We start from the raw sequence: 26,387 nt of genomic DNA on the forward strand, positions 1-26,387 counted from the left end.
TGAGAGCCCCTGAGAGCTCCTGAGAGATCCTGAGAGCCACTGAGGGACCCCAAGAGCCTCCGAGAGACCCTGAGAGCCTCTGAGAGTCCCTGAGAGCCCCCAAGAGCTCCTGAGAGCCCCCAAGAGCCCCTCAAGAGCCCCTGAGAGCCCCCAAGAGATCCTGAGAGCCCCCAAGAGCCCTCAAGAGATCCTGAGAGCCCCCAAGAGTCCTCAAGAGCCCCCCTGAGAGCCCCCAAGAGATCCTGAGAGCCCCCAAGAGCTCCTGAGAGCCCCCAAGAGATCCTGAGAGCCTCTGAGAGTTTCTGAGAGCTCCTGAGAGCCCCCGAGAGCTCCCAAGAGCCCCTGAGAGCCACTGAGAGCCCCTGCACATTGGAATATTTACCAACATAACCAGATGGGATGTGCCTGACCTTGTGTGGCCCTTGCTGCTGAACCAAACAGTGGCAACTGTGGTGTTTCACTCCAGAGACACTTTTGGCTGTCTGGGAGCCGCAGTTGGGCATGTGGAGGCAAATCCAGGCTTGCAGGAGCTCTGGTGCTCCTCGGGTTTATCTCTGACAGGGAAGCTTTAAGGCCATGGTGAAGGAAAGGAGTCGGTTCTGATGGAGGGTTTGGATCCAGAGCTTTATTCTGGCCCACAGGCCTCTGAATGCAGCACCAGCTCCAACAGAACTCCCTGAGCCCGTGGTTGCTGTTCCTTTGAACCCCGGGGAGAGGGCAGGGAAGGGGCAGGGAGCCACCAACCAGGTACAGGAGGGGAGGGACAAGGGACAAAGGACACCTGGATGGCCCAATGTCCCCCCAGGGGTTTGAACCTGCCAATCACTCGATTCCTTCTGGAATTCCAGGTCTGACAGACAGCGCTGGGAGGGGAAAGGAGAGGTGACTGACACACCTGGGAGGGAATTATCAGGGGAGAGACCCGAGGTTCTGGGCTAAACCCTGAAATCAGAACACAACACCTGCAGCCATCTGGAGGATTTTCTCAGACTGTGGAATACAGCCAGTGGGCAGGATAGGGCAGGGGGATGCAGTGACACCCACCCCCACCCTCACCCCCTCCAAGGAGATAACAGGGGGGATGGAGGCACTGCCCAAGGAGAGCCTGGGACTGGGGATGCAGTGACACCCACTGCCACCCTCACCTGTGATAACGGCGTGAGATAACGGGGCAGGGGGGATGGAGGCACTGCCCAAGGACAGGATAGATGGCGTGGATGCAGTGACACCCACTCCCACCCTCACCTCCGCCCTGTCCCATCTCCCCCCCAGGCTCCGCCGTCTCTCCCCGCCAGGAGCAGCTCCCGGGGCGCGGCTCGGGGGCTGCAGAGCCCCTCCAGCAGCGCGGCAGCCCCCGAGGCTCCCTACGCCCAGGTGCACAAGGAATCCGCCCGCCCCGAGCCCCCGGAGGCCAAGTACCAGCAGCTCATGTGCTTCCACGTCTACGCCGAGCCCCGCGAGGAGATCGACCCCAGCCCCCCCGAACCCATCCCAGGGGGACCCCCCACCCCCGAGGGACCCCTCCCCGAGGAGCCCATCCCCTTCTACGCCATGGCCCGCGGCTGGAGCCCCCGGGGCAGCCCCGAGGAGAACATCTACTCCGAGGTGGCCCTGGCTGGGCAGGATGTGCCTGCCCGGCTCCCCAGAGCCCCCCAAAACGCCTTCTCCACGCTGCCCCCCAAAGCCCGGCCCCACCGCCGGCTGTTCCGCAGCGTTTCCAGCCAGGACGGCTGGAGGAGGCAGCGCTCGGCGGCTCCCAGCACCACGGACAGGGCGGACACAGGAGCTCCCGGCACGGGCACACAGGTGGGTGGGTCCCCAAGGCAGGTGCTGGCTCCAGAGCTCAGCCCCAGCACGAGTGGAGGCTCCTGGAGTCTGGGGGATCGGGGTTTGCTCCACACCAGGAGCACAGGGAACCTGGAATGGTTCGGGTTGGAAAGAAGCCCATCCTATTCTACCCTCTGCCAGGGGCAGGGACACCTTCCACGATGCTCCAAGCCCTGTCCAAGCTGGCCTTGGACACTTCCAGGGATGGGGCAACCACAGCTTCTCTGGGCAACCTGTGCCAGGCCCTCCCCACCCTCACAGGGAAGAATTCCTCCCCAATACCCCACCTATCTCTGACAGTGGGAAGAATTCCTTCCCAATATCCCAGCTATCTCTGGCAGTGGGAGGCCATTCCTTCCCAATATCCCATCTAACCCTTCCCTCTGCAGTGGGAAGAATTCCTTTCCAATATCCCATCCATCCCTGCCCCCTGGCACTGGGAAGAATTCCTTGCAAATATCCCACCTATCTCTGACAGTGGGAAGAATTCCTTCCCAAATATCCCATCCATCCCTGCCCCCTGGCACTGGGAAGAACTCCTTCCCAATATCCCATCCATCCCTGGCAGCAGGAATCCACTCCCCCTTATCCTGTCACTCCAGAGATGTGGATTCTTACACAGCTCCTTACAAAACCTGGGTCCCTGTCCCAAAGCCAAGGGCTGGGGGGGTGAAAGACCAACCCTGTGCTGTTTCCTGGCTCTCAATTCCCTGTCCCTGGCAATCCCCCAGGTTGTCCTGAGCCCTGAGCTGGAGCTGGATGACCCCGTGTACAGCAGCAGCACACGCAGGGACCTGCAGGCTGAGAACGTGTACGAGCAGCTGCCTGGGGACTGCTCCTAAATCACCTGCACAGCACCTGGTGAGGCAGGAGCAACCTCAGCCTCCACCTCCCTGCAGGAAGCCCTTGGCCCTGGCAGGAGCTCCAAGGCTGCTGTTGGCCCCAGCTGGCAGTGCCAACCTGCTCCTCCAGCTTCCCAACCCTGCTGGACAGCACAGGGGGAACCCAGGAACACATTCCAAGAGACTTCTGGTAATAAAATGAGGGGGAAAGGCTGTTACAGGAAAACCAGGGATGAGCTTGGCACAGTTGGTGCATGCACTTGGATATTAAATTGGCCAGAAACTGGGAAAAAGGCTACAGGAAAACCAGGGATGAGTTTGGCACAGTTGGTGCATGCACTTGGATATTAAATTGGCCAGAAACTGGAGTGATCCTACTCTGAACCTGCCCAAGCCCTGCCTGCTTCCTCAGCCACAAAATTTGGGGTGACACCACTGTCCCAGGGCTGTCCTGTAGGGCACAAACCCTGGTGAGGCACAGTGGAGCTGGGCAGTGCCAGTGGTGCCCCCAGGAGCAGGGAGCCAGGATGGCCAAAGCCCTGGCTTGGAGGGAAAAGGAGGGTTGGGGGACTGCAGCTGTTTTATCTCTGGAAGAATTCACTTCTGACCTTTCACAAAGCTGAATTTTGTTGCTCTTAGAGGGCTGAAAGTGGAACAGGAGCCCTTGGAACTTCCCTTGGTGCTAAACCCAAGCCATAACCCCAATGAGAAATGGAAAGGGGAACGTGGCAGTTCCAGCCCCCACACTGCAAAATCCCCAGGCCAAGAGGATACCTGGATGAGGATGTGAGCCCCTGGTGATGGAAACAGAGCTGGGTGGGCTCATTTAGAAATATGTTCCTTCAGCAAATCTCTTCTGGGAGGATTTCACTGTACATACAAGATATGAATAAATTACTCAGCAGTAACTTTATTCTGATCATTCAAATACTCAAAACAGGCTCTGCAAAGTACTAAACATACAGGGAGCTAAACTAAAAATGAGATTAGTTTAAAATATTCTAAGAAAATACTTCAGTCATGGGGGTTTGCCTGTTTTTAAGAGGTAACATGGGAGAAAAACCACCTCTTGGGAGTTCTTCTTACCAGAATAACAAACATTGGCCATTTGAGCCAAATAAAACCCAGATTGGTGGGAATATAAGTTAAATAACCAGGCCAGCTCTCTGCTCCCTTCAGCATCACATGCTTTGGTGAACAACAAAGTGATGCCACAGATTTGGATCCATGGATTGGGCCAGCAGAGCTGCACAGAATTTGCAGTCGCATCACCTTGACAGAATTCCTTAAATAAAAAACAAAAAGGTTTGATTTGAAGAAATTAGGGCTGGGCAGTCTCCTCTTCCCAGCCAGGAGGGTAAAGTCAACACTTAATTGAAACAGAATTGATACAAACAAGCTGGGAAAAAAAGAATTACAGTTGGCAGCTGTCCTCTGTGTCTGCCCAGAGGAAAGTGCAGGGCTCAGTCCCAGGCAGCCACACGTGGGACATTCACTTTGATGAGTCTGAGAACAGCTTGGGGCAGGACAGGAGGCCTTGGGCTGGGAGAGAAGGAAAGAGGAGGAAAAAGGAAGGACAATATACATGCACACGTGGCTCAGGGTAACCCAAAGCCCTGAGTGTGCCAGGCAGGAGGAACCTCCCCTCCACGTGTGGTGCTTCCCCTGGCACAGGCTCTGACCTGCACGGGGGTGTCCCCTCAGCACAGCTCAGCCTGCGGAGCCCAGAGCAAAAACACCCAATTAAAAACCAAGATATCAAAATTATTCAAAATTCTTGACATGAGAGGAGTGCTGGAGCAGCCCAGGCACGAGAAAACAGCTGTGAGGACATCTTAAAAGGTAAGGACCAAAATAAAAATTCCAAAGCCAGGCTTGCTCTTGGAACTCACCGCGTTTTAGAAAGGAAAACGACATTCTCAATGCACAGCAAGTCCAAGAGAGGAGCAAAGTGGGAACTGGGAGTTTATTGAGCCTCTGCTGAAGGGTCAGGAGGCCCAGCCTGTTCCCTGAGGACAGGAGCTGCAGCCTCACACCCAGCACGTTCCCCGTGGTGCCTTGGGACCGTCCTTGGCCGGTGAGAACCTTCCACGTTTACAAGGAGGGAGGGGAAGGATTACAGCTGGAGTTTCAGGACCTGCTTGCAATGCCCCTTCTTCCTGCCAGGCCAGGGAGTGCAGTGTCCTCCCAGCCCCATGCTGGGGCCTGGCTGATCTCCAGGAGCCCAGCAGACACCGGACACAGCAGCCAAAAAGCAGGACAGATGTGTCAGAATCCATACTTGGCTTGAGTCTGCCTTCTGCTGAGCTTGTTTTCAGACCATGTGTTTTTCAGTTCCAGCTCCCTCTCCTTGGCCTGCAGAGATGGAGAGGATGCTGTTAAACCCTGTGTGTTTCAGTGACTCAGCAGCATTCCTGCCTCATGTGGATTAGGGAGCCCTTCAGCCAGAAGCCTTGTTACAGGGCTTTGCACAATCATCCTGACACAGGCCTGGATTAATTGGGATGCACAGGCATTTCATTGATGCTGAAAAGCAGCTTCTCGTGGGGACAGGGCTTTGCACAATCATCCTGACACGGGCCTGGATTAATTGGGATGCACAGGCATTTCATTGATGCTGAAAAGCAGCTTCTCGTGGGGATGGGCTCAGCAGCCAAGCCCGGGGCAGAATCCAGGACAGGATCCCAGGGCCTCAGAACGTGCAGGAAGGGCAAAGCAAAGCTGAAAGCTCAGGACTGGGAGCCCCTCAGGGCCAGGACTCATTCTGGCCACACTGGGTCTCACCAGGGGGTTCTCAGGGCCAGGCCCTGGCACCCCAGCCTTGTGCTGCCCTGCAGTTCTGCTGGATCAGCTCACACACCACAGGGAGGCCACTCACCTGGTGGATCAGGTATGTGATCTGGTGTTTTCTCCTCTGCTGTCCTGTGGGCTGATCTCCCTTTTTCTGGAAAAGCAGACAGAGGTGAATTGTTCAGCCTGGAGAGGTGCTTGGACAGCAAACCAAGACCAGGGCCTGCACAGAGCCATCCCAAGCATTTGTTGTTCATTAAACTGCAGATTCCTGGGGCTGCAGCACTTCCTGGCTGGCCCTCCCCACGCACACGCTGTGTTCTGAGGAACTCTGCTCTCACATGTCATTATTTACCCTCCCTGGTGAGCGCCCAGCACCCAGCACAGCTCCAGCTGGATTTGGGCACTGAGCTGAGGCCCCAAGCACAGCCCTCACCCTCCACCCACCTTGCTGAATGACTTCATGGTCTTCTCCTCCGTCAAGGATTTGGTCAGCCACTGCTGGGCCCCGCTCAGCTGGTCGTCACCTTTGATGTCCACAAAGTTGATCTCCTCCCTCCCACGATTCCTCTTGCCCTGCAGACGCTTGAACTGAAGGAAGAACAGAAGAGCTGCAATTACACCCAGCACTGACCTGACACCAGGCACAGCAAACAATTTTCCAGCTGGGGTTTTGATCTTTTGGAGATTTTCAGCGTGCTGTAGATCAGAGTATCTAAAACTACTTAGCATGAAGGTTATAATTTCATTTTCCTACGCAGAAAGCAGCATTTGCTGCTGCTTCCAGGCAGTGCCCATGCTTGTTCTGGCATCTCCAATCCTAAGGTCAGTTTGGGGCCCTTCATGACAAGAGACTGAGGAGCTGGAGCATGTCCAGAGAAGCAAACAAAGCTGGGGAAGGGGCTGGAGCACCAGGGGAAGCTCAGGGGAATATTCTGGCTCTGCACAAGTCCCTGACAGGAGGGGACAGCCAACGAGCTCTGCTCCCAGGGAACAAGGGACAGGACAAGAGAAAATGGCCTCAAGTAGTGCCAGGGTTAGATGAGGTTGGATGTAGGGAAAATTCCTCCACCCTGAGGGTTGTCCAGCCCTAGCACAGGCTGCCCAGTGCAGTGGTGAAGTCCCCACCTCCAGAAGGATTTAAAAGCCAGGTGGATGTGGCACTTGGGGACATGGTTTAGTGGTGGCCTTGGCAGTGCTGGGTGATGGTCTTGGAGGCCTTTTCCAACCTCAGCAATTGCTTCTATTCTGTACTTATGGGCCTGCAGACCCAGCTGGAGCAGGAGCCCACACGTGCCCACAACACAGCAAGAGATCCCCCCCAGAAAAACCACCCAGCCCAAGCCCCTGGAAACCCAGGCTGTGCTGGGGGGCAGGAGTGTGGCTGCCAAGAGGCTCCTGAGGTCTGGCAGAGCTCAAAGCCAAATTCCACAGAATTTGGGGACAGAAAATCAGGTGCCAACCGCTTCGTCGTCGATGAAGGAGGAGTCGGTGCTGCTCTCCTGTGGTGAGGCCTGGGCTGGTTCCACCTCGGGGTAGTACCCACTGCTGTAGTAATCCTGGCAGGGAAACAGGGAAATGGAAACCAGTTTGGCATGAGAACAATCCTGGAGTGGCACCCAGGCACAGACTGCCCCGTGGGCTGATTCCATCAGAGGGACAAAGCAACAAACACCCTGAAGGGCTTCTCACAAGGAGGGACAGGACAAGGGGAATGGCCTCCCACTGCCAGAGGGCAGGGATGGATGGGATATTGGAAGGAATTCTTCCCTGAATTCTTCCCAATTCTTTCCTTGCAGTGAGGTCCTGGTACAAGTTGCCCAGAGAAGCTGTGGCTGGCCCATCCCTTGAAGTGCTCAAGACCAGGTTGTACAGGGCTTGGAGCAACATGGGATAGTGGAAGGTGTCCCTGCCCATGGCAGGGGCTGGGACTGGATGGGCTTTAAGGTCCTTCCAACCCAAAACGGCCTGGGATTCTATTTATTAGAATTTTATTTATTAGAATTCTATTCATTAGAATTATTAGAAACAACCAGAGCTCAGACACCAGCTCCAGTGAGCCCTGACTCTGCACCCTCACATGCAGGGCATTTTCACAGGAGTGCAGCTGTTAAACATCTGTCCAGCAAAGAACATCTGCAGCTCTCATGCTGTAGGAATCCCCTTGTGCCCAGTGCTGTGGCTCCCTGTGCCAGACAGCTTGGGCTGGATTCCCTGCCCTGAACCCCAGGTACCTCACAGAGGTTGCATTCCCTGCCCAGGTAGCTCACACAGGCTGGATTCCCTGCCCTGTGTCCCAGGTATCCCACACAGGCTGAATTCCCTGCCCAGGCACCTCACACAGGCTGCATTCCCTGCCCAGTGCCCCAAGCACCTCACACAGGCTGAATTCCCTGCCCTGTGTCTTAAGTAGCTCCCAAGGACTGCATTCCCTTCCCTATGTCCCAAGTATCCCACACAGGCTGAATTCCCTGCCCAGGTAGCTCCCAAGGACTGCATTCCCTGCCCAGGTACCTCACACAGGCTGCATTCCCTGCCCAGGCACCTCACACAGGCTGCACTCCCAGCAGCAGCACCCAGTACCCAACTGGAACCACTCAACCACCTGCTCAGAGCCCTCCCCTCCTCTCTGGCCAGCCAACCCACCTGGTAGTAACCCCCAGGCTCTCCATAGGCAGAGGGGAACTGCCCATAGGGCTGGCTGCTGTAGTCCTCAGTGGGTTTGGGTGCCCAGCTGTGCTGAACTCCACTGGAGCCCACCCCTGTCTTGAACTCCAGCGGGGCGTTAGCGGCCGCGTCCTGGAACTGGGGCTGCGGCTCCGTGCCGGGAGGAGGCTCCTCCGAGCCCGGGTACAGGTAGGGCTCGGTGCCCACGGTGCCAGGCTCGCTCCTGTCGGACAAGGAGAAGTAGTTCTCTGGCTGCAGCTCCTCGTCGCTGTCCTCCTCCTCCTGGGTGATCTGCTTGGTTACCTGCAGCGCCGCGCTCTTGGCCGCCGCCTTGATGGCCGACGGGGACGGGGTGGTGGGCACGGCCGGCTTGGGCACGGCTTTGGGTTTGGAGGAAGAGCTCGGGGTCTTGGCAGGCTTGGAGTCAGAGGAGTTTTCTCCTGCTTTCCTGGAGAAGGCGTAGGGCAGGAGCAAGCGATTGGTCTCTTTCACTGGGGTGTTTTTGGGCTGAGGGAGCAGAGCGGACAAGCCGGAACCCTCGCTGCGTCCCTGGTGATGCCCACGCAGGACAAATGGATCCCAGAAAGAAAAGAGGGAGATTATTCACTTTTCATGACTTCCTGACAGTTATCCCCCTCAATTCTAACACTTCTTGTGGGTTTCTCACCACTTGGCCACTCTGAATACACTGCATAAAAAGCCAGGGGGTTTTGAAGGGAAATGTTGCAAAGATCTGCCCAATTCAAATATCTGCCCAAGGTGATCAGTGTGGACAATTTACACAAGGTGATCACTGTGGGTGATTTACACAAGGTGATCAGTGTGGTCAAATGGATCCCAGCAAGAAAAAAGGGAGATTATTCACTTTTCATGACTTCCTGACAGTTATCCTCCTCAATTCCAACACTTCTTGTGGGTTTTTTACTGCTTGGTCACTCTGAATACACTGCCTCTTTCACCAAGACTTAAATTGGTGAAAGTGCCCAAAAGAAAGGACTTGAAAGCCCACAGGATTACAGGAATATCCCTAAAGTGAGGTGATCAGTGTGGACAAATGGATCCCAGAAAGAAAAGAGGGAGATTATTCACTTTTCATGACTTCCTGACAGTTATCCCCCCCCAGTTCTAACACTTCTTGTGGGTTTCTCACCACTTGGCCACTCTGAATACACTGCATAAAAAGCCTGGGGGGGTTTTAAGGGAAATGAATGTTGCAAACATCTGCCCAATTCTCAGATTAATGTCTCTTTCACCAAGATTTAAATTGGTGAAATTGCTCAAAAAAAAGGACTTGAAAGCCCACAGGATTTTAGGAATATCCCTAAAGCCACCAGGTGATCAGAGTGGATGATTTACACAAGGTGATCAGTGAGGTCAAATGGATCCCAGCAAGAAAAGAGGGAGATTATTCACTTTTCATGACTTACTGCCAATTATCTCCCCAATTCTTACACTTCTTGAGAGTTTCTCACCACTTGGCCACTCTGAATACATTGCATGAAAATTCTGGGGGGTTTTGAAGGGAAATGTTGCAAATATCTGCCCAATTCTCAAATTAATGCCTCTTTCACCAAGATTTAAATTGGTGAAAGTGCCCAAAAGGAAGTGTGGGAATTCTTAAAATCCGAGAGTTTTAGGAAAAGTGTAAAAGCAAGGGCAATATTTTTATGCTTTATTCCTGGGGGGCAATAAAAAGGCAAAAAATGTATTTATTTCAATGTTTTATTTGTGGGGGGCAATAAAAAGGACTTGAAAACCCATGGGACTTTAGGAATATCCCTAAAGCCACAAGGTGATCAGAGTGGATGATTTACACAAGTGGAAGCCCGAGAATCAAACACTTTTCCCCATGAAAATTGTTTAACCAAGTGCCCTTGTTATTTACCTGAAGAGTATTTTTTTTCTTTGCTGGTTCATCTTCCTCTGAATCTGACTGAGAGAGAAAAACCAAAGCTCAGCACAACTTGAGACACCAAACTAAAAAAGTTATTTTAATAAATCCCAGGAAAATAAACCTAAAGGGAGGGAAGAACTGCAGGTGCACAGCTACAGATCAGGGACAAACAACAACAGAGTTACTGGAGGGGAAGCACAAACCACACAAAGGATGCAAAGTTCACTGCAGGGATACAGAGAATTGTTCCAAATCATGCTGAAATTGCTAAATATCTGGTTAAAACTTGTGTGGAAAGCCTGGTTGGTAGCAGAAAATGTATTTTTATCATTTCATGGCTCCTCAAAGAACTTGGAAGAGGCAGCAGGGATTGAGGGCTTGTGCCAGTTTGCCTCCAAATCATAAACCATAAACAGGGAAAGACAAGGAATGTGCATAAATAAAGAGAGTTGGGAGTGACTGTAAAGCCTCGTGTTGGTTTGGGAGAGAGGAGACACTGCAGCTGCCCTGGAGCATCTCCAGGGGGTGAATTACAGCCACGGGAGGGATTTTAAGGAGAAACAGGGAACATCTGAGGATGTCAGCCACAGGCCAAGGGACCTCTAGGAACCCCAAGTGGGAACTGCTCACACCAGCTCCAGTTTAAGGTACTTTTTGCCCCTTCCAAATTCATCTGCTCAGCACTGAGAACCTGCAGATTGTGTGGTCACAGCAGAGCACAGAGAGGGGTGAGGCAGGAACAGATCCCTGCTCATTCCAGCTGCCTGGAATCCCAGCACACTGCTGCAAGGAGGGACTGGGATATCCCTCATCCCTCTGTCCCAAAGGCTGAACCTCCAGAGCTTTGGGATTTGCCATCCTGGGATGCTTATTGGGAGCAGGAAGGGATGGGGAACCTGTGTCCTCACCCCTTTTTGTTTTGTTTCCTATGACCCCCCCCAGACACAGCACTGAGTTCATCTGGGCTCCCCCAAATGCTGCCAGGCCACTATCTATCCATGGACACCGTTTATAAATCCACCTGTGCCCATGGAAACGACCCCAAGCTCCCAGTTCAGCTCTCCCCACTGCCACAGGCACTCCTGTCACACCAAAAGCAGCGACACAACCATCACCTCCACACGGGGCAGCCTGGCCTAGTGGAAGCTGTCCCTGCCTGTGGGCACTGTGAACGGGATGAGTTTTAAGGGTCTCTTCCAACCCAAACCACTCCAGGACTCCAGGTGCTGGTTTTGATAAGATATTAGGAAAAAATTCTTCTGTCAAGGTGGGCAGGCCCTGGCACAGGGCGCCCAGAGAAGCTGTGGCTGCCCCTGGATCACTGGAAGTGTCCAAGGCCAGGCTGGACAGGGCTTGGAGCAGCCTGGGATAGGGGAAGGTGCCCTGTCCATGGCAAGGGAGTGGAGCAAGATGGGCATTAAGGTCCCTTCCAAGCCAAACCATTCCATGATTCTCTGACAGTGCTGTCCCAGAGGAAATGAGCAGTGGGGAGAGGATGAAACTTCATCAGCAGAGATTCCGACTTAAAAACCAGATGGAAACCTGCCTTCCCCTGCTCTCCTTGTCTGGGTTCACAAGCCCTGCAAAGCACAGTAATTATAAAAAAAACCAAAGAAACAAAACACAAAATGAGAGGTAAATGGTCACTAAAAAATTTGAAAGTCGTCTGAAGCCTTTAGACAAATAAGCAATAAACTGGCTGAAAAATCCATCACCTGCACAGGAAACAAAAGATGGTTTTGGGCTACAACGCCCTGCAGCTCCTCATCATCAGCTCGTTAACTCCAGGAATAAGAAGGGTGCAGATAATCTGGGTTTGGCTGCATTCTGATTATAAATAAGGTTTCTATATCAGTTTAATTCTGCAAAGCGCTTTAGCATTAGGGCAGGCAGCCAGGACAAATCTCCCCGCGGATGACACAACAATAGAGCCCGGTAGCTTGGAGTGACAGAGCGAGGGAAGAGCCCCGCCGGGGGGAAGTTTCACCCCCGAAGGGAAGGGCTCGGGTTCGTTCCATACTCACATCCCCCTTGTGCAGCTCGGGCGCCGCGATCCGCACCGGCTCCGTCCTCTTCTTTGGCTTGGGGAGGCCCAAACCCGCCCCGGGGGAGGCAGCGGGGGGCGGGCTGAGGGGGGAGGCGGCGGTGCCCGCGTTCCTGGGGGGCGGCAGGAGGAGCCCCTTGGCCCGGGGGGGCTCCGCGGCCCCGTCCCCGCTGGCAGCCGGCTCTGGGGGGCTCTCGGTGCCGGCCTGGCCCGGCGGGACGCTGCCGAAGCCGCTCAGGGTGGGCGGGGGGCCCATGAGGAAGGCCGGGGGTACCGCGGGGGCTCTGGGCGGGGGCAGCGCGGCGAAAAGCCCCCGCGATGAGGGCTGCTCGGCCGCGGATGGAGGAGAGTCGGCGGCTTCCTCCTCCTCGCCCGCAGGCTCCTCGGCATCGCTGTCCTCCTCGCTGCTGGCGTAGGCCACGAGGGACATGGCCCCGGGGAGGGCGGCCCTTGGCGGGCAGCAGCCGCTACGCGAGGCCGGGGATCCACCCTCCGCGCTAGGCCGCACCGCCGCCGCGCCTTCAGCGCCCGCAGCGGGGAAGAAGGGGCGGGCGGGGGCGAGGCTACGCCGCCATGGCGGCCCCTCCCCGTGCGGCAGCGGGGCCGCGGAGCCAGGCAAGGCGACAGCGGCGACTCCGCGCTCCCGGTAATGGCTGCCGGCAGCGCCCCGCTGCCCGCGCTGCAGCCGCGCAGGACTACAACTCCCGGCGTGCACAGCGAGCAGCGCTGGGCCCGCCTCCCTGTGTGCCCCGCCGCGAGGCACCACGGGAAATGTAGTCTGTGGTGCCACGCGGCGGGACCGGGACAAGGCCCGGGCTCTGCGGGGCTCTCCCCGTTGCCATCCTCCCCTCCTGGCACGGTTCGGGGCACGATCGGTGCTGCCAGCCCCAGGAAAAGCCTGGCCAGGAGCTGGTTTATCCCTCCGGCACTTCGCTGAATTTTGGTTTGACGCCTTTGGCCTCCTTCTGGCTCGTTCTGGCCTTAATAAAGCAATAAACCAGGCTGGAATTCGTGTCCCCAACACCCAGCAGAGCTCCTGCGAAGTAGCAGCACCAAGTAATTGTCATAGGTAATAAATGAAAAAGCTGAATTAATAATGCTAATAATGAAAGCAAAACGGAGATAAACGAGGAGTGTACCCTGAACCCTGCGTGGTTTGGAGCGCTGTGAAATCCAGCCCCGTCCCACCCCTGCTGGCCTGAGGAGTGTTAAAAATACAGCTTTAAAAATAGGCATGGAGGCCTTGGGGAGCACGGGAGGATTCCAGGAGCTGGGACACGCGAGTTCTGTTGTCCCCCACGTGAAAAATGTGTATATTAAAATGAATATTGTATGGATTATGTTAGAAAGTTATGCTGTATTAATTTGCTTAAGTCGTGTGTTAAATAGAGTTTTAGGTTATAACATAATGTTAAAATAGAAACTATGCTATGTAAGATACATTTTTAAAGAGAAAAATAAAGTGCTCACATCAAAATAACAGCCACAAAACACCTAAATCTTAAAAAAAAAAATTATTGCTCCCTTATCAGAAAAAATTAACTCCCTACCTCGCTCAGCCCTAAAGACACTGTCAGGATTAAGAAGAACAAGTTAACACTGACCAAACAAAATCCTTTGTTTAAATAGAATTTTTACATCATGTATGAAATGGATGAAACGCAATAAACTTTTAAAAGTTAATCCTCTGTTAACACGTGTCCTTTTTCAGGCTTATTTTACCCAAAAAAAGGTACCTGAACCGTCCTAAAACTCTTTATTTTTATTGTCTCATATTATCCTAACCCTAATTGTCCAATTGTCTAATTTTATTACTATTTTTATAACCATTTTCTTACTATTAAACTTTTAAAATTTTAAAAACAAGTGACTGGCCGTTTTTCACAAATCCTCATTTCCCTCGGCCTTTGTCCATTTTTCCATAGCAGGTGGAGATTCCTGGGTTCTGTTCTCACCCCCAGAAGAGGCTCCTGCTGTCAGCCCTGACCCTGTGGATTATTTATTTGTGTTATTTGCAGCTCGTTGGGAGAAATTAAGCCAAGGAAAGCACGAGGGGATGGAAAGAAAAGAGCCCAGCCCAGGAACCCCGCAGGGTGGAGGATCTGGTTTTACAAAATTTAATCTGGGTTTAATCCCAGGTTTGGCTGGGACAGCAGCACCCAGGTTTGGTCTGAAATGGGGACTAAAGTGACAATTTATTTAATCCCAATTTATTGGGACTGAAGTGACAATTTATTTAATCCCAATTTATTTGGACTGAAGGAGACAATTTATTTAATCCCAATTTATTGGTACTGAAGGTGACTATTTAATCCCAATTTATTGGGACTGAAGGAGACAATTTATTTAATCCCAATTTATTGGGACTAAAGTGACAATTTATTTAATCCCAATTTATTTGGACTGAAGGAGACAATTTATTTAATCCCAATTTATTGGGACTGAAGGTGACAATTTATTTAATCCCAATTTATTGGTACTGAAGGTGACTATTTAATCCCAATTTTTTGGGACTAAAGTGACAATTTATTTAATCCCAATTTATTGGGACTAAAGTGACAATTTATTTAATCCAATTTATTGATATTAAAGTGACAATTTATTTAATCCCAATTTATTGAGACTAAAGTGACAATTTATTTAATCCCAATTTATTGAGGCTAAAGTGACAATTTATTTAATCCAAATTTATTGATATTAAAGTGACAATTTATTTAATTCCAATTTATTGAGACTAAAGTGACAATTTATTTAATCCAATTTATTGATATTAAAGTGACAATTTATTTAATTCCCTGGTGGCTTTGTCACCCTGTAACCCCACACTGAGGCTGGCTGGGGCCCAAACCTCCTCCCCAGGCACCGGAGAATTTCCAGAGATTTCCCAAAAATTTTCCAGAGATTTTCAGATGCCCTGAGCAATCCCAGCAGCTCCAGCCCAGGCTCTGCAGTTTCTAAAGAAAAATTCATTTTTCTGCTAGGAGTGAACGGCGCCACCAAATTCTTGATTTTCTCTCTTTTCAAAGCCTTTTCTCTCCCATATTCAGCTGCAGCCAGGATTTGGGATTTTAGGGATGCTGCTACACCGGGTTCACATCATTTTATGCTGGGTTTTGCATATTTTGCACTGTTTTACACATTTTCACCATGTATGTTGTTTTTTACAGTAAATTTGACAGCTTTACACTGGTTTTGTGCTGTCTCACATAGATTTTGCACTGTTTTGCATTGGTTTAAAAACAGTTTTGCACTGTTTTATATATCTTTATGCCAATTTTACACTGTTTGACACCATTTTATGCCAGTTTTGCACTGTTTTATGTGTTTTTTACACCATTTTGGTGCTGTTTTATACCGGTTATGCACTGTTTTACACCTATTTTTCATGTTTTCACATTATAGTTTTGCACTGTTTTACGTTTTTACATATCTTTATGCCAAGTTTGCAATGTTTTACACCATTTTATGCCAATTTTGCAGGGTTTTACAGGAGTTTGCACCATTTTGCTGCTGTTTTATGCTGGTTATTTCCAGTGTTTTACGCTGTTTTACACCTGCTTTTCCCATTATAGTTTTGCACTGTTTTACATGTTTTTTACACCATTTTGCTGCTGTTTTACACTGGTTATTTACAGTGTTTTACACCTATTTTTCCCATTATAGTTTTCCACTGTTTTATATATTTTTACACCATTTTTAGTGCTGTTTTACAATGGTTATTTACACTGGTTATTTCCAGTGTTTTACACTGTTTTACACCTGCTTTTCCCATTATAGTTTTGCACTGTTTTACATACTTTTACACCATTTTTTGTGCTGTTTTACACTGGTTTTGCACTGTTCTACACCTGCCTTTCACCTTTCAGTTTTGCACTGCTTTACACATTATTGACACCATTTTTGTGCTGTTTTACTGTGGTTATTTACAGTGTTTTACACTGTTTTACACCTGTTTTTCCCATTATAGTTTCACACTGTTTTACATATTTTTTACACCATTTTGTGCTGTTTTACAATGGTTATTTACACTGGTTATTTCCAGTGTTTTACACTGGTTTAGACCTATTTTTCCCATTTTAGTTTTGCACTGTTTTACACATTATTGACACCATTTTTGTGCTGTTTTACTGTGGTTATTTACAGTGTTTTACACTGTTTTACACCTGTTTTTCCCATTATAGTTTCACACTGTTTTACATATTTTTTACACCATTTTTAGTGCTGTTTTACAATGGTTATTTACACTGGTTATTTCCAGTGTTTTACACTGGTTTAGACCTATTTTTCCCATTTTAGTTTTGCACTGTTTTACACATTATTGACACCATTTTTGTGCTGTTTTAAAGTGGTTATTTCCAGTGTTTTACACTGTTTTACACCTGTTTTCCCATTATAGTTTTGCACTGCTTTACACATTTTTTACACCAATTTTTGTGCTGTTTTACTGTGGTTATTTCCAGTGTTTTACACTGTTTTACACCTGTTTTCCCATTATAATTTTGCACTCCTTTACACATTATTTACACCATTTTTGTGCTGTTTCACACTGGTTATTTACAGTGTTTTACACCTGTTTTTCCCATTATCATTTTGCACTCCTTTACACATTATTTACACCATTTTTGTGCTGTTTCACCCTCCTTTCCCATGTCTTTACCCCCCCCTTTCCCTCTGCTTTACATCCATTCTGCCCGCTCCAACACCCAACTCCCCCCGGTTCCACACCGAGCCCGTGGCCCTGCTGTCCCTCCCCGTCCCCTGGTGACACACCGCGGTTGGTGCCACCCGCAGCGGGCACATTTTGGGGTATTTTTAGGTATTTTTGGGGTGCCGGGAGCGCGCACGGCGCCGTGGGCGGGCGGTGCGTGTGCGCGCCCAGGCAGCGCCGCGAGCTCCGAGCGCATCCACCGGCAGCGGGAGGAGGAGGAGGAGGAGAGGAGGAGGAGGAGGAGGAGGAAGGGGAAGGGTGGCCGGGGGGGGGGGGGGTGGCCGAGGGAGGGAGCAATTGAATTTCAAACACAAACAACCGCATGGGGCTCGGGCCCTCCGCCGCTGCGCCGCGCCGCCGCTGACCCCGGCCCGGGGGGGGCAGAGCAGCCGCTGCCTCTCCCCCTTCGAATTTGGGAGGGTTTTTTTTTGCTCTTGTTGTTGATTTTTTTTTTTTAGGGTTTTTTTATATTTATTTGGCTAATCCCTTGCCTGGCCGGGTTTTGCCTCCCAAAGTTCATCCGTAACCCCCCCCTCCTCCCCTCCCCCACCCCCTCCCCCCGCCCGCTGCCCCGGTCCCGGGAGGAGCCGCCAGCCCAGCCAAGATGTCCCGGTCCAACCGGCAGAAGGAATACAAATGCGGGGACCTGGTTTTCGCCAAGATGAAGGGTTACCCGCACTGGCCTGCCCGGGTAAGGAGCTGGGCAGGGGGTGGGAGGGCGGTGGGACCCCTCGGTGCTCTCCCGGTGCTCTCCCGGTGCTCCCCGTTGCATAACGCGGGGGGATGGGGCGCACCGGGGTCAGGCTGCCCCGGCGGAGCGGAGCGGCGGTGGGGGGTGTGTCTGCACCGGGGTCAGGCTCCGATCCCCCCCCTCCCGGCTCTTCCACCGGGGCCGGGGTCCAACTTTGCCGGCTCCTTATGTAAGGCCGGGCCCGGCGGACTCGGGGGTTATTCGGTACCGAGGCTTGCGGAGGCGCTTTCGGGACATTTCTTTGCGTTTTAGGGGGGGTTTCATGTGTTGGAAACAACATCCCGGGCTCCCCCCGGGCCCTTTTTTGTGCTGTTTATTCATTTCTCTCCCGGAGGAACCGGGGGGGGTGTCACGGGTGGAGACCGCGTGGCTTCTGCCACCGCGTGGGAGCGGGGACCCCCCGGTACCGGGCAGCGCAGCACGAGGCTGGGCCAGCCCGGGGTGACCCCTCCATCCCCCGGTACCGGTACCGGGGGGTCCCTGCTCCACGTGGGGCCGCTCCATGAGCCCTTCCCGCTCCACTGCGAGACCCCCGGGAAGGGCCAGCTCGGTCGCCCTGCGCTTCACGGATGATTTGGGGGGGGGTTCAACCGAACGGGCAGAGCCCCGAGCGTGTCCCCCCGGCTCTCGGTGGCCTTACGGGTGCCAGAGAGGTGGCAGCGCTCGCCGGGAGTTTGGCTTTAGAAAATCGATAGAATTATTGAGGACTTAGGACGGGGGGGAAGGGACGGGGGGCGGTCCAGGCCCCACCATGTGCCAGCCCCGCCGGTGTCCCCAGAGGGTCCTGGGTGTCCCTAAAGGGGGCCATGAACCCGGGACCCCCGGGATGAACCCCAAGCCATGGGGCCCGTGGGCAGCTCTGGCTGCACAACACGGCGCTGGTTATTTTTAAGCGGTTGATGATGCAGTTTAAAATTTCCTTGGAGTGTTTCCCCCCCACACACACACACTCACTCTCCCCTCACGGCCTTGCTGCAAAGGGCACCGAGGGCTGCCTGGAAACCCCAAATTGAGCGGAAAAAAAAGGAGGAATGGGGGCGATAGGGCTTTAAAGGCCGAGGATTCCCCCCCAGTGCCCCCCTTCCCCTGGCGGATTTGAATAACTTTTGTTTGGTTTGTCGGGTTCTGGCGGGGAGGCCGGGAGGGGGTTGGGAGCCGCTCGGATTTGGCACCGGCCCTCCCAACGCGCATTTGAAAGCGGCTTTTTGCGAGGAGGAGCCACAGAGAGGATCCCTGGGAGCTTCCACACCGCCTGCTCTTCCTTCCCTCGGGGGGAAAAAAGCGATGCTGCCCCCATCCTCCTGCTGCCCCCATCCATCCCAATGGGGTGCGGGCTGATGATGCCAGGTCGGGGTTTCACACCCCACTCATCTCATCACTTGGCCACCACCATCATTTTTGGGGCAAGCAGGGAATGGTTTTTTCCCCCTCTCTCTCTATTTGGGCTCCCCAGGGCCTGGGTTGTTTTCCCCCCTCTCTGGAGGTTTTTTCCCTCCTCTCGGGAATGTTTTTTCTCCCTCTCTCTCTGGTTGGGCTCCCCAGGGCCAAGGGGGTTTAGGAGCACAGCTCTCCCCACCGTGACTAATCAGGCAGGGCTTGCCCGTGACTAATCAGGTGCTGTGATGAAACCTTACCCGGCCACGCGTGGCGTTCCATGGGGTGTTTGTTTGCAGCCAGGTGTGGCTGGAGCTCAGAGATAGGGCGAGAAATGGAGGAGGGTGGGGTTGTTCCCCTGGCCCGTTCCCTGGGGATGGCACCAGCAGCTCGGTGGAAACCTCTCCCTGAGAAGGGCAGCGTTAAACAGAGGGGAAACTGAGGCACCGGGGTGGGGAGATGAGTCGCTGGCACTGGAGGATGATGCTTGCCTCGCTTTTCCCCTCACCCCTTCTCTGCACGGTCCCTTATGGCAGACCCTCGTTGTTGGTGCTTCCCTGCCAGATCTGCAGCCCCTCTTTGTACAGAGCTCTGGGACAGCCCGGGAGCAGGGCAGGGGATGAGGCAGGAGCACCACACGGGATCCTGGCACCCCTGACATCCCCCTGACACCCCCCTGGCACTTCTGACACCCCCCTGACACCCCCCTGACATCCCCCTCACATCCCCCTCACATCCCCCTGACATCCCCCTGACACCCCCCTGGCACCCCTGAGACCCCCCTGACATCCCCCTGGTGCCTCTGACACCCTCCTGACACCCCCCTGGCACCCCTGACACCCCCCTGGTACCTCTGACATCCCCCTGGCCCCCCTCACATCCCCCTGGCACCTCTGACACCCCCCTGGTACCTCTGACATCCCCCTGGCACCACTGACACCCTCCTGGCACCTCTGACATCCCTTTCCTGAGCATCTCCCATTCTCCTGGCTGTGCCATGGGGTCAGGATCCTGCTGGGCCATTCCCTCTGGAATTTGGTGCCCATGTCCAGCCTGCTGCTGGGATGGAGCCCTGGGGAGTGTCTGGGGGCGCCCATGGGACTCAGGGGTGCCACAGGACCCCCACCCAGTCTGTGTGCCCCCCATGTTCTTCATGGACCGTGTGTGACCCACGGGATTAATTCCATTAATTAATGAATTCCTGTTCCTCGCCGCCAGCCTTGTCCTGCAGCGGGGAAACTGAGGCAGGGGAGGGGGCTGCTCCCAGCCCCCTGGCAGGGCAGGGCAGGCTGATCCAGCCGTGCTCTCTGAGCAGTGGCAAAGGTGAAGAGCAGAGGTCGGGGGCAGAGTCCAGCTCAGGGGTTTGTGCCCGTCCCTCCCCTGCCACGCTCCAGAGCTTCCCTTCCTGGGGGACACCCCCAGCCCCTTTGTGACACCCCCAGCCCCTTTGCAGACCCCCCCAGCCCCTGGGTGTTGCCCCTGGGCTGTGACACCGGTGCCATTGGCAGGGGGACAGACATGGGCACCGTGGACTTTACCCTGGCACTGCAGCCGTGTGTCTGTCTGCTGCCACTGTCCAGACAGACAGACAGACACAGGCTGTGACAGTGCCATCGTGGGGCAGTTTGGGCAGCCCAGGGTTTTTGGGTGGGTTTGCACTGTCTGCGCTATCAGTGTCCCCAAAGGGGTGCCACCCTCCTGTCCTGTATCCCCGCGCCCCAAAATCCCCACCTGGCCCTGCAGATAGAGCCAGCACAACCCCTGGGGGTGCACGAGGGGCTGATAAAGGGCTGGGAGGGATGGGCTGGGCTGGGAATCCCACTGGGCAGGGACTCCCACTGCCAGGGGGTCCCATCTGTCCCATGGGGGGCTGGCAGGGATGGGCTGGGCAGGGAATCCCACTGGGTAGAGAATCCCACTGCCAGCAGGTCCCAGCAGATCCATGGGCTGGCAGGGAATCCCACTGGGCAGGGGATCCCACTGCCAGGGGGTCCCTATCCGGGGGGCTGGCAGGGATGGCTGGGCAGGGAATCCCACTGGGCAGGGGGTCCCAGCAGATCCATGGGCTGGGCAGGCATTGCCACTGCCAGGGGGTCCCAGCTCCATGGAGCCCCTCGGTTCCTGAGTAGGGGACACGGTGACACAGGGCAGCCATCCTGGAGCTGCTGCCCGTGCTGCCTTTCCTCGGGGAAGGAGATTTGGGAACTTGCTGGGGGATCTCCAGCAGGGCGCTGGCACTGCCAGGGGCTGTGGGGTCCCTGTGCAGGCCGGGCAGGGGAGGCTCTGGGTTTGTGTCCTTGCCTGGGGGGGCTCATGGGGCCTTTGGCACACTGGGACAGGGGTGACCTGCGGGAACGTGGCCTGGGGGAACCGCCATCCCCGGGAGCTGGGCCGGGCTGAGCTGGGCCGGGCCGGGCTGAGCTGGGCCGGGCCGGGCTGAGCTGAGCTGGGCCGGGCTGAGCTGAGCTGGGCCGGGCCGGGCTGAGCTGGGCTGGGCTGGGCTGAGCTGAGCTGGGCCGGGCCGGGCTGGGCTGGGCTGGGCCGGGCCGGGCTGGGCCGGGTTGGGCTGGGCTGAGCTGGTGGCCACCTCTCTGAGTCACATCATCCCCTCCTCCACCTTCGGTGCCACGCAGGGATGGAGCTGCTGCTCCCAGCTGCCACCATGGGCCAGGGTCCCTATGGGGACTGGCCTTGGCTCTGCTGGGGACTGTCCCCGCTCCTGGAGTGTCCCCCGGTGCCATTGGGGCATGGCAGTGCCAGGAGCCCCAGGGCTGTGGGTGGGAGCACTTCGATAATCCTGAAACACCCCCGGATCCTGGTGCAGGACCTGGGTGCCCCAAACCACACTTGGGCAGTGGGGATGGCACAAAGGCACGTCCCAGCCAGGAGTGGGCATCACAGCAAGCCTCCACCACATCCCCAGTGCCCCATGCCTTCCATGTGCCCTGGGCTGTGCCAACTCTGCCCCTCAGCACAGGGACAAGCGTTGGTGCCATCCCCAGCTCTGTGAAGGAAATCAGGACAAACTCTTGGCCAGGTCCACCCTGTCACAGCACCCAGGCCAGGAGTGGGACATCACACTGACCCTCCACCACATCCCTGTGCCCCTCCCAGTGCCCCATGCCCTCTGTCTGCCCCTCGGCACAGGGACAAGCGTTGGTGCCATCCCCAGCTCTGTGAAGGAAATCAGGACAAACTCTTGGCCAGATCCACCCTGTTGCAGCACCCCAGCCCTGCTGGCTGGGGACACTGAGGCTGGGCAAGCTGTGGGGGTCACGGTGACTGAGGGAAGGTTGTGCCATGAGTCAGCAGAGCACTGGGACAGGACCTGGCACCCCGGCTGTCCCCGCTGGCACCGTCCAGCCCGGTGACAGTGACGTGCTGGCGCCTGCCCTGAGACCCCCACCCGCATCCTCCTTCAGCTCCTTCCACCTCCCTTTGAGGTTTTCTCGGGGAATTTATGGCTGCTGGCTGCAGGGGGGGTTATTTTTAGCTGCTATAAAAAGCAGCCGGAGTTGCTTTCGCTCCCTTCCCGCTCGGCGCCTCGGGATTATTCACGCTCGGTGGAGCAGCACCTGCCTGGGGCTTGGCACCGGCTGCTGCCTGACCCCAGCGCCCTGCCAGGCTGTCCCCTTGTCTGCTGACCCCCTTCTGGCCAGGGTGTCCCCCCTGGCACCCCAGTCCCTGTTGCTGGCCCAGGCTGGGGGCGATGCCTGTGGCACTGCCTGAATTTGCTGAAGTGTGTCTGAGCTGGTCTAGATAAGAGATTGGGGGGGAAGGGGTGGGAGAAGGGGAGCCCTGCTGGCCCCCACACCACTGGGCACCCCCTTGTTCTGCTGAGCACTTCCTGCCAGCTCTGTCTCCAGACAGAGCCACTGCATCCCCCGGGGGTGCAGGAGGGGCTGGGGCTGGCTGGGAAGGGACTCCCACTGCCAGGGGGGAGATTCCCAAGGAATTTTCCTTTCCTGAGCTGTGCCCATCCATAGGACACTGGAAGGGATGGGGGGGATGTCCTGGGGACATCTGAGGAGCTGTGGCACTGCTGGCAGCACTGCCTGGATTTGCTGAGTGTGTCTGAGCTGGTTTAGAGCAGAGCTTGTGAGGGAAGGGGAGCCCTGCTGGCCCCCACATCACGGGGCACCCCCTGGTTCTGCTGAGCACTGACTGCCAGCACCATCTCCAGACCCAGGCACCACATCCCCTGGGGTGCAGGAGGGGCTGATGAAGGGCTGGGGCTGGCAGGAAAGGGCTGGGAAGGGAATCCCACTGCCAGGGGGAAGATTCCCAAGGAATTTTCCTTTCCTGAGCTGTGCCCATCCATAGGACACTGCAGGGGATGTCCTGGGGTCTGAGCCTGAATTTGCTGAGTGTCTGAGCTGGTCTAGAGCAGAGCTTGTGAGAGAAGGGGAGCCCTGCTGGCCCCCACACCAGGGGCACCCCTTGTTCTGCTGAGCACTTCCTGCCAGCTCTGTCTCCAGACTGTGGGGGAATTCCCCAGGAATTTTCCTTTCCTGGGCTGTGCCCATCAACAGGACATTGGAGGGGATGTCCTGGGGGTCTGAGGAGCCCCAGGGGTCTCTGCCCTCTCCTCTCACCCCATCCTTTGTGTTCCACAGATTGATGAGATGCCAGAAGCTGCAGTCAAATCCTCCTCCAATAAGTACCAAGTCTTCTTCTTCGGGACCCACGAAACGTGAGTGGGAGCTGGGGCTCACAGTGAGTTTGGGAGAGGTGAGACCCCCCCCTGCTCCCACCCCTCACTGGTTTCCCCTGGCACAGGGCATTCCTGGGGCCCAAAGACCTCTTCCCCTACGAGGAGTGCAAGGAGAAGTTTGGCAAACCCAACAAGCGGAAAGGGTTCAGCGAAGGTTTGTGGGAGATCGAGAACAACCCCACGGTCAAAGCCTCCGGTTACCAGGTGGGTCACGAGCTGAGGGGGCTCCATCCCAGCTCCCCCCACCTTTCCTCCCTCCTGGGAGCCCCCTGTGACCCCTCCCCTGCCCACAGCCCACCCAGAAGAAGAGCTGCCCCGAGGCGGCCGAGCGGGAGCCGGGGGGGGACGGGGACAAGAAGGGCAACGCTGAGGGCAGCAGTGATGAGGAGGGGAAGCTGGTGATCGACGAGCAGAGCAAGGAGAAGAACGAGAAAGGAGCCAGCAAGAGGAAAGCTGAGGATGCTTTGGAGGTACTGGGGGGGCTGGGCAGGGCTGGGGATGTGTGGGGATGGGGATGTTGGGGACAGGGGATGGGGATGTTGGGGACAGGCTGGGGATGTTGCGGACAGGAGATAGGGATGTTGGGGAGAGGGGATGGGGATGTTTGGGATGGGGGATGGGGATGTTGGGGACCACAGGGAATGTTTGGGACAGGGATGGGGATGTTTGGGATGGGGGATGTTTGGGACAGGGGTGGGGATGTTTGGGATGGGGGATGTTTGGGACGGGGGATGGGGATGGGGGATGTTTGGGACAGGGGATGTTGGGGACAGGGCTGGGGATGTTATGGACAGGAATGGGGATGTTTGGGACAGGGGAAGGGGATGTTTGGGATGGGGATGGGGATGTTGGGGACGACCGGGAATGTTTGGGACAGGAATGGGGATGTTGGGGAGAGGGGATGGGGATGTTTGGGATGGGGGATGTTGGGAACAGGGATTAGGATGGGATGTTTGGGAGAGTGGATGGGGGTGTTGGGGACCTGGAATGTTTGGGACAGGGGATGGGGACAGGGGATGTTGGGGACAGGGGCTGGGGATGGGTGGGACAGGGCAGGGGATGTTGGGGACAGGAATGGGGATGTTTGGGACAGGGGATGTTGGGAACAGGGCAGGGGATGTTGGGGACAGGAATGGGGATGTTGGGGACAGGGGATGTTTGGGACAGGGGATGTTGGGGACAGGAATGGGGATGTTTGGGGATGGGGATGTTGGGGACAGGGGATGTTGGGGACAGGGGATGTTTGGGACAGGGGATGGGGATGGGTGGGACAGGAATGGGGATGTTTGGGGATGGCGATGTTTGGGACAGGGGATGGGGATGCTGGGGACTGAGGCTGGGGATTTTGGGGGCAGGAATGGGGATGTTTGGGACAGGGACTGGAGATGGGGGTGTTTGGGCCAGGGGACAGAGGATGGAGATGTTGGGGACAGCAGCTGGGCTGACCTGAGTTCCCCCCCCAGGACTCCCCCAAACGCCCCAAGGATGCAGAGGGGCAGGAAGGGGACAAGAAGGTGGCCAACGAAGAGGCCCCCAAGGAGGAGCCCAAAGCCAACCCAGGAGAGGGGGACAAGAACAGCGCCGCCGCCGACACACCGGCCACCAACGAGGCCAAGCAGGAGGGCAAGGAGGAGGTCAGAGACCACAAGGAGAGGTGAGGGGGGTGCTCTGAGCCCTGTCCCCACAGCCTCCAGGTTTTGGGGGGTTCTGACAAGAGCCTGGCTCTGTTCTTGGCCCCCCACAGCCTGTAGTGGCTTCCCTGGCGAGCTGATCCTTCCCCCTGGCTCCTGGTGCTGCCCCACGCCGGCTCGTCATGTCCAGGAGCTCCAGACAAGGAAATTTCCAAAAGAAAACAAAAAAACTACAAAAAAAAAAAAAAAAAAAAAGAAAAGAAAGGAGAGGAATGCAGAGCAGCTGGGTCCTGCCCCCGAGCGCTCTGTGCCTGCCCTGCCGTGGGCACACGCTTTGTGTTGGTGATTCCTCGGGGCTAAGCTGTTGATTTGAAATAAAAGCGAATCTTGCCTTTTTAAAAGCGCCTGTGGGATGTGGGTGAGCCCCTGGAACCTCTGCATGGGGGGGTTTGGGACCCTTTGGGCTGCCAGAGCCCCTGTGGCAACACATGGACCATGGGGAGGGATGGGGCTGGGGCAAGGGAAGGGTTTGGAGGGAGCTGAAATAGGAACTGCAGGATCACAGAACGCCCTGAGCTGGATGAGACACAGAAGGATCAACTCTCACTGCTGCCCTCTAAATCCCAGCGTTGTTTAAACACTCCTTGACCTGTAGGATCATGAAACTATGGGGTATCCTGAGCTGGGAGGGACCCACAGGGCTCATTGAGCTCTGTCCTTGCACAGGACACCCCAAAATGCTCCCAAATCCCAGTGTCTTAGAGCATTGTCCAAGCACTCATGTTTTATGCTGAAACAGTGGAATATCCTGAGCAGGAACAATCAGGATAATCGAGTCCTGCTCTGGACACCCCAGAATCCCATCCTGTGCCTGAGGGCCGTGTCCAGTCGCCCCATGAGCTGTGTCAGGCTCGGGGCTGTGACCGTCCTTGGCCGCTCTGTCCCACACACACAGCCCAGCCTGGGGAGGCCCAACCGGGCCAACTAGGCCATGCCTGGCTCCCTGCACAGGGGACATCACGGACCGTCCCCTGCTCCTGAACCAACCTCGGGGGCAGGGAGGGCAGCGGCAGAAGATGGAGCCGTGGCCGGACTACAGCTCCCGGCAGCCGCTCGCCGTGGGCCGGGGCTGAGGGCCGGAGGGG

At 55.3% G+C, this 26,387-nt stretch overlaps 2 protein-coding genes across 3 annotated transcripts; one reads left to right on the plus strand and one right to left on the minus strand.

Annotated features, from left to right (window-relative positions):
• Positions 1 to 4,603: 4,603 nt before the first annotated feature.
• PRCC (proline rich mitotic checkpoint control factor) lies at positions 4,604 to 12,875 on the minus strand. Its single transcript, XM_030965463.1, has 7 exons — positions 12,045 to 12,875; positions 10,012 to 10,059; positions 8,106 to 8,675; positions 6,923 to 7,018; positions 5,907 to 6,050; positions 5,548 to 5,613; positions 4,604 to 5,024 (listed from the first exon to the last, which is right to left on the minus strand). The coding sequence occupies exons 1-7, from the start codon at positions 12,492 to 12,494 to the stop codon at positions 4,938 to 4,940; spliced, it is 1,461 nt and encodes a 486-aa protein (XP_030821323.1). The 5' UTR covers positions 12,495 to 12,875; the 3' UTR covers positions 4,604 to 4,937.
• A 4,168-nt stretch (positions 12,876 to 17,043) lies between these two features.
• On the plus strand, positions 17,044 to 25,643 carry HDGF (heparin binding growth factor). 2 transcript variants are annotated; one of them, XM_030965292.1, is made up of 6 exons: positions 17,044 to 17,463; positions 23,514 to 23,590; positions 23,677 to 23,815; positions 23,905 to 24,081; positions 25,075 to 25,245; positions 25,356 to 25,643. In XM_030965292.1, exons 1-6 carry the CDS (start codon positions 17,377 to 17,379, stop codon positions 25,380 to 25,382), a joined length of 678 nt encoding a protein of 225 aa, XP_030821152.1. In that variant the 5' UTR covers positions 17,044 to 17,376; the 3' UTR covers positions 25,383 to 25,643. The 2 variants fall into 2 exon arrangements, with proteins under 2 accessions (XP_030821152.1, XP_030821151.1); XM_030965291.1 differs by having other exon boundaries at positions 17,046 to 17,463; positions 25,075 to 25,265; positions 25,356 to 25,476.
• Positions 25,644 to 26,387: the final 744 nt, after the last annotated feature.

The sequence above is a fragment of the Camarhynchus parvulus genome, chromosome 25, assembly GCF_901933205.1.
Source record: "Camarhynchus parvulus chromosome 25, STF_HiC, whole genome shotgun sequence".
In the NCBI taxonomy this organism is placed as follows: Eukaryota; Metazoa; Chordata; class Aves; order Passeriformes; family Thraupidae; genus Camarhynchus; species Camarhynchus parvulus.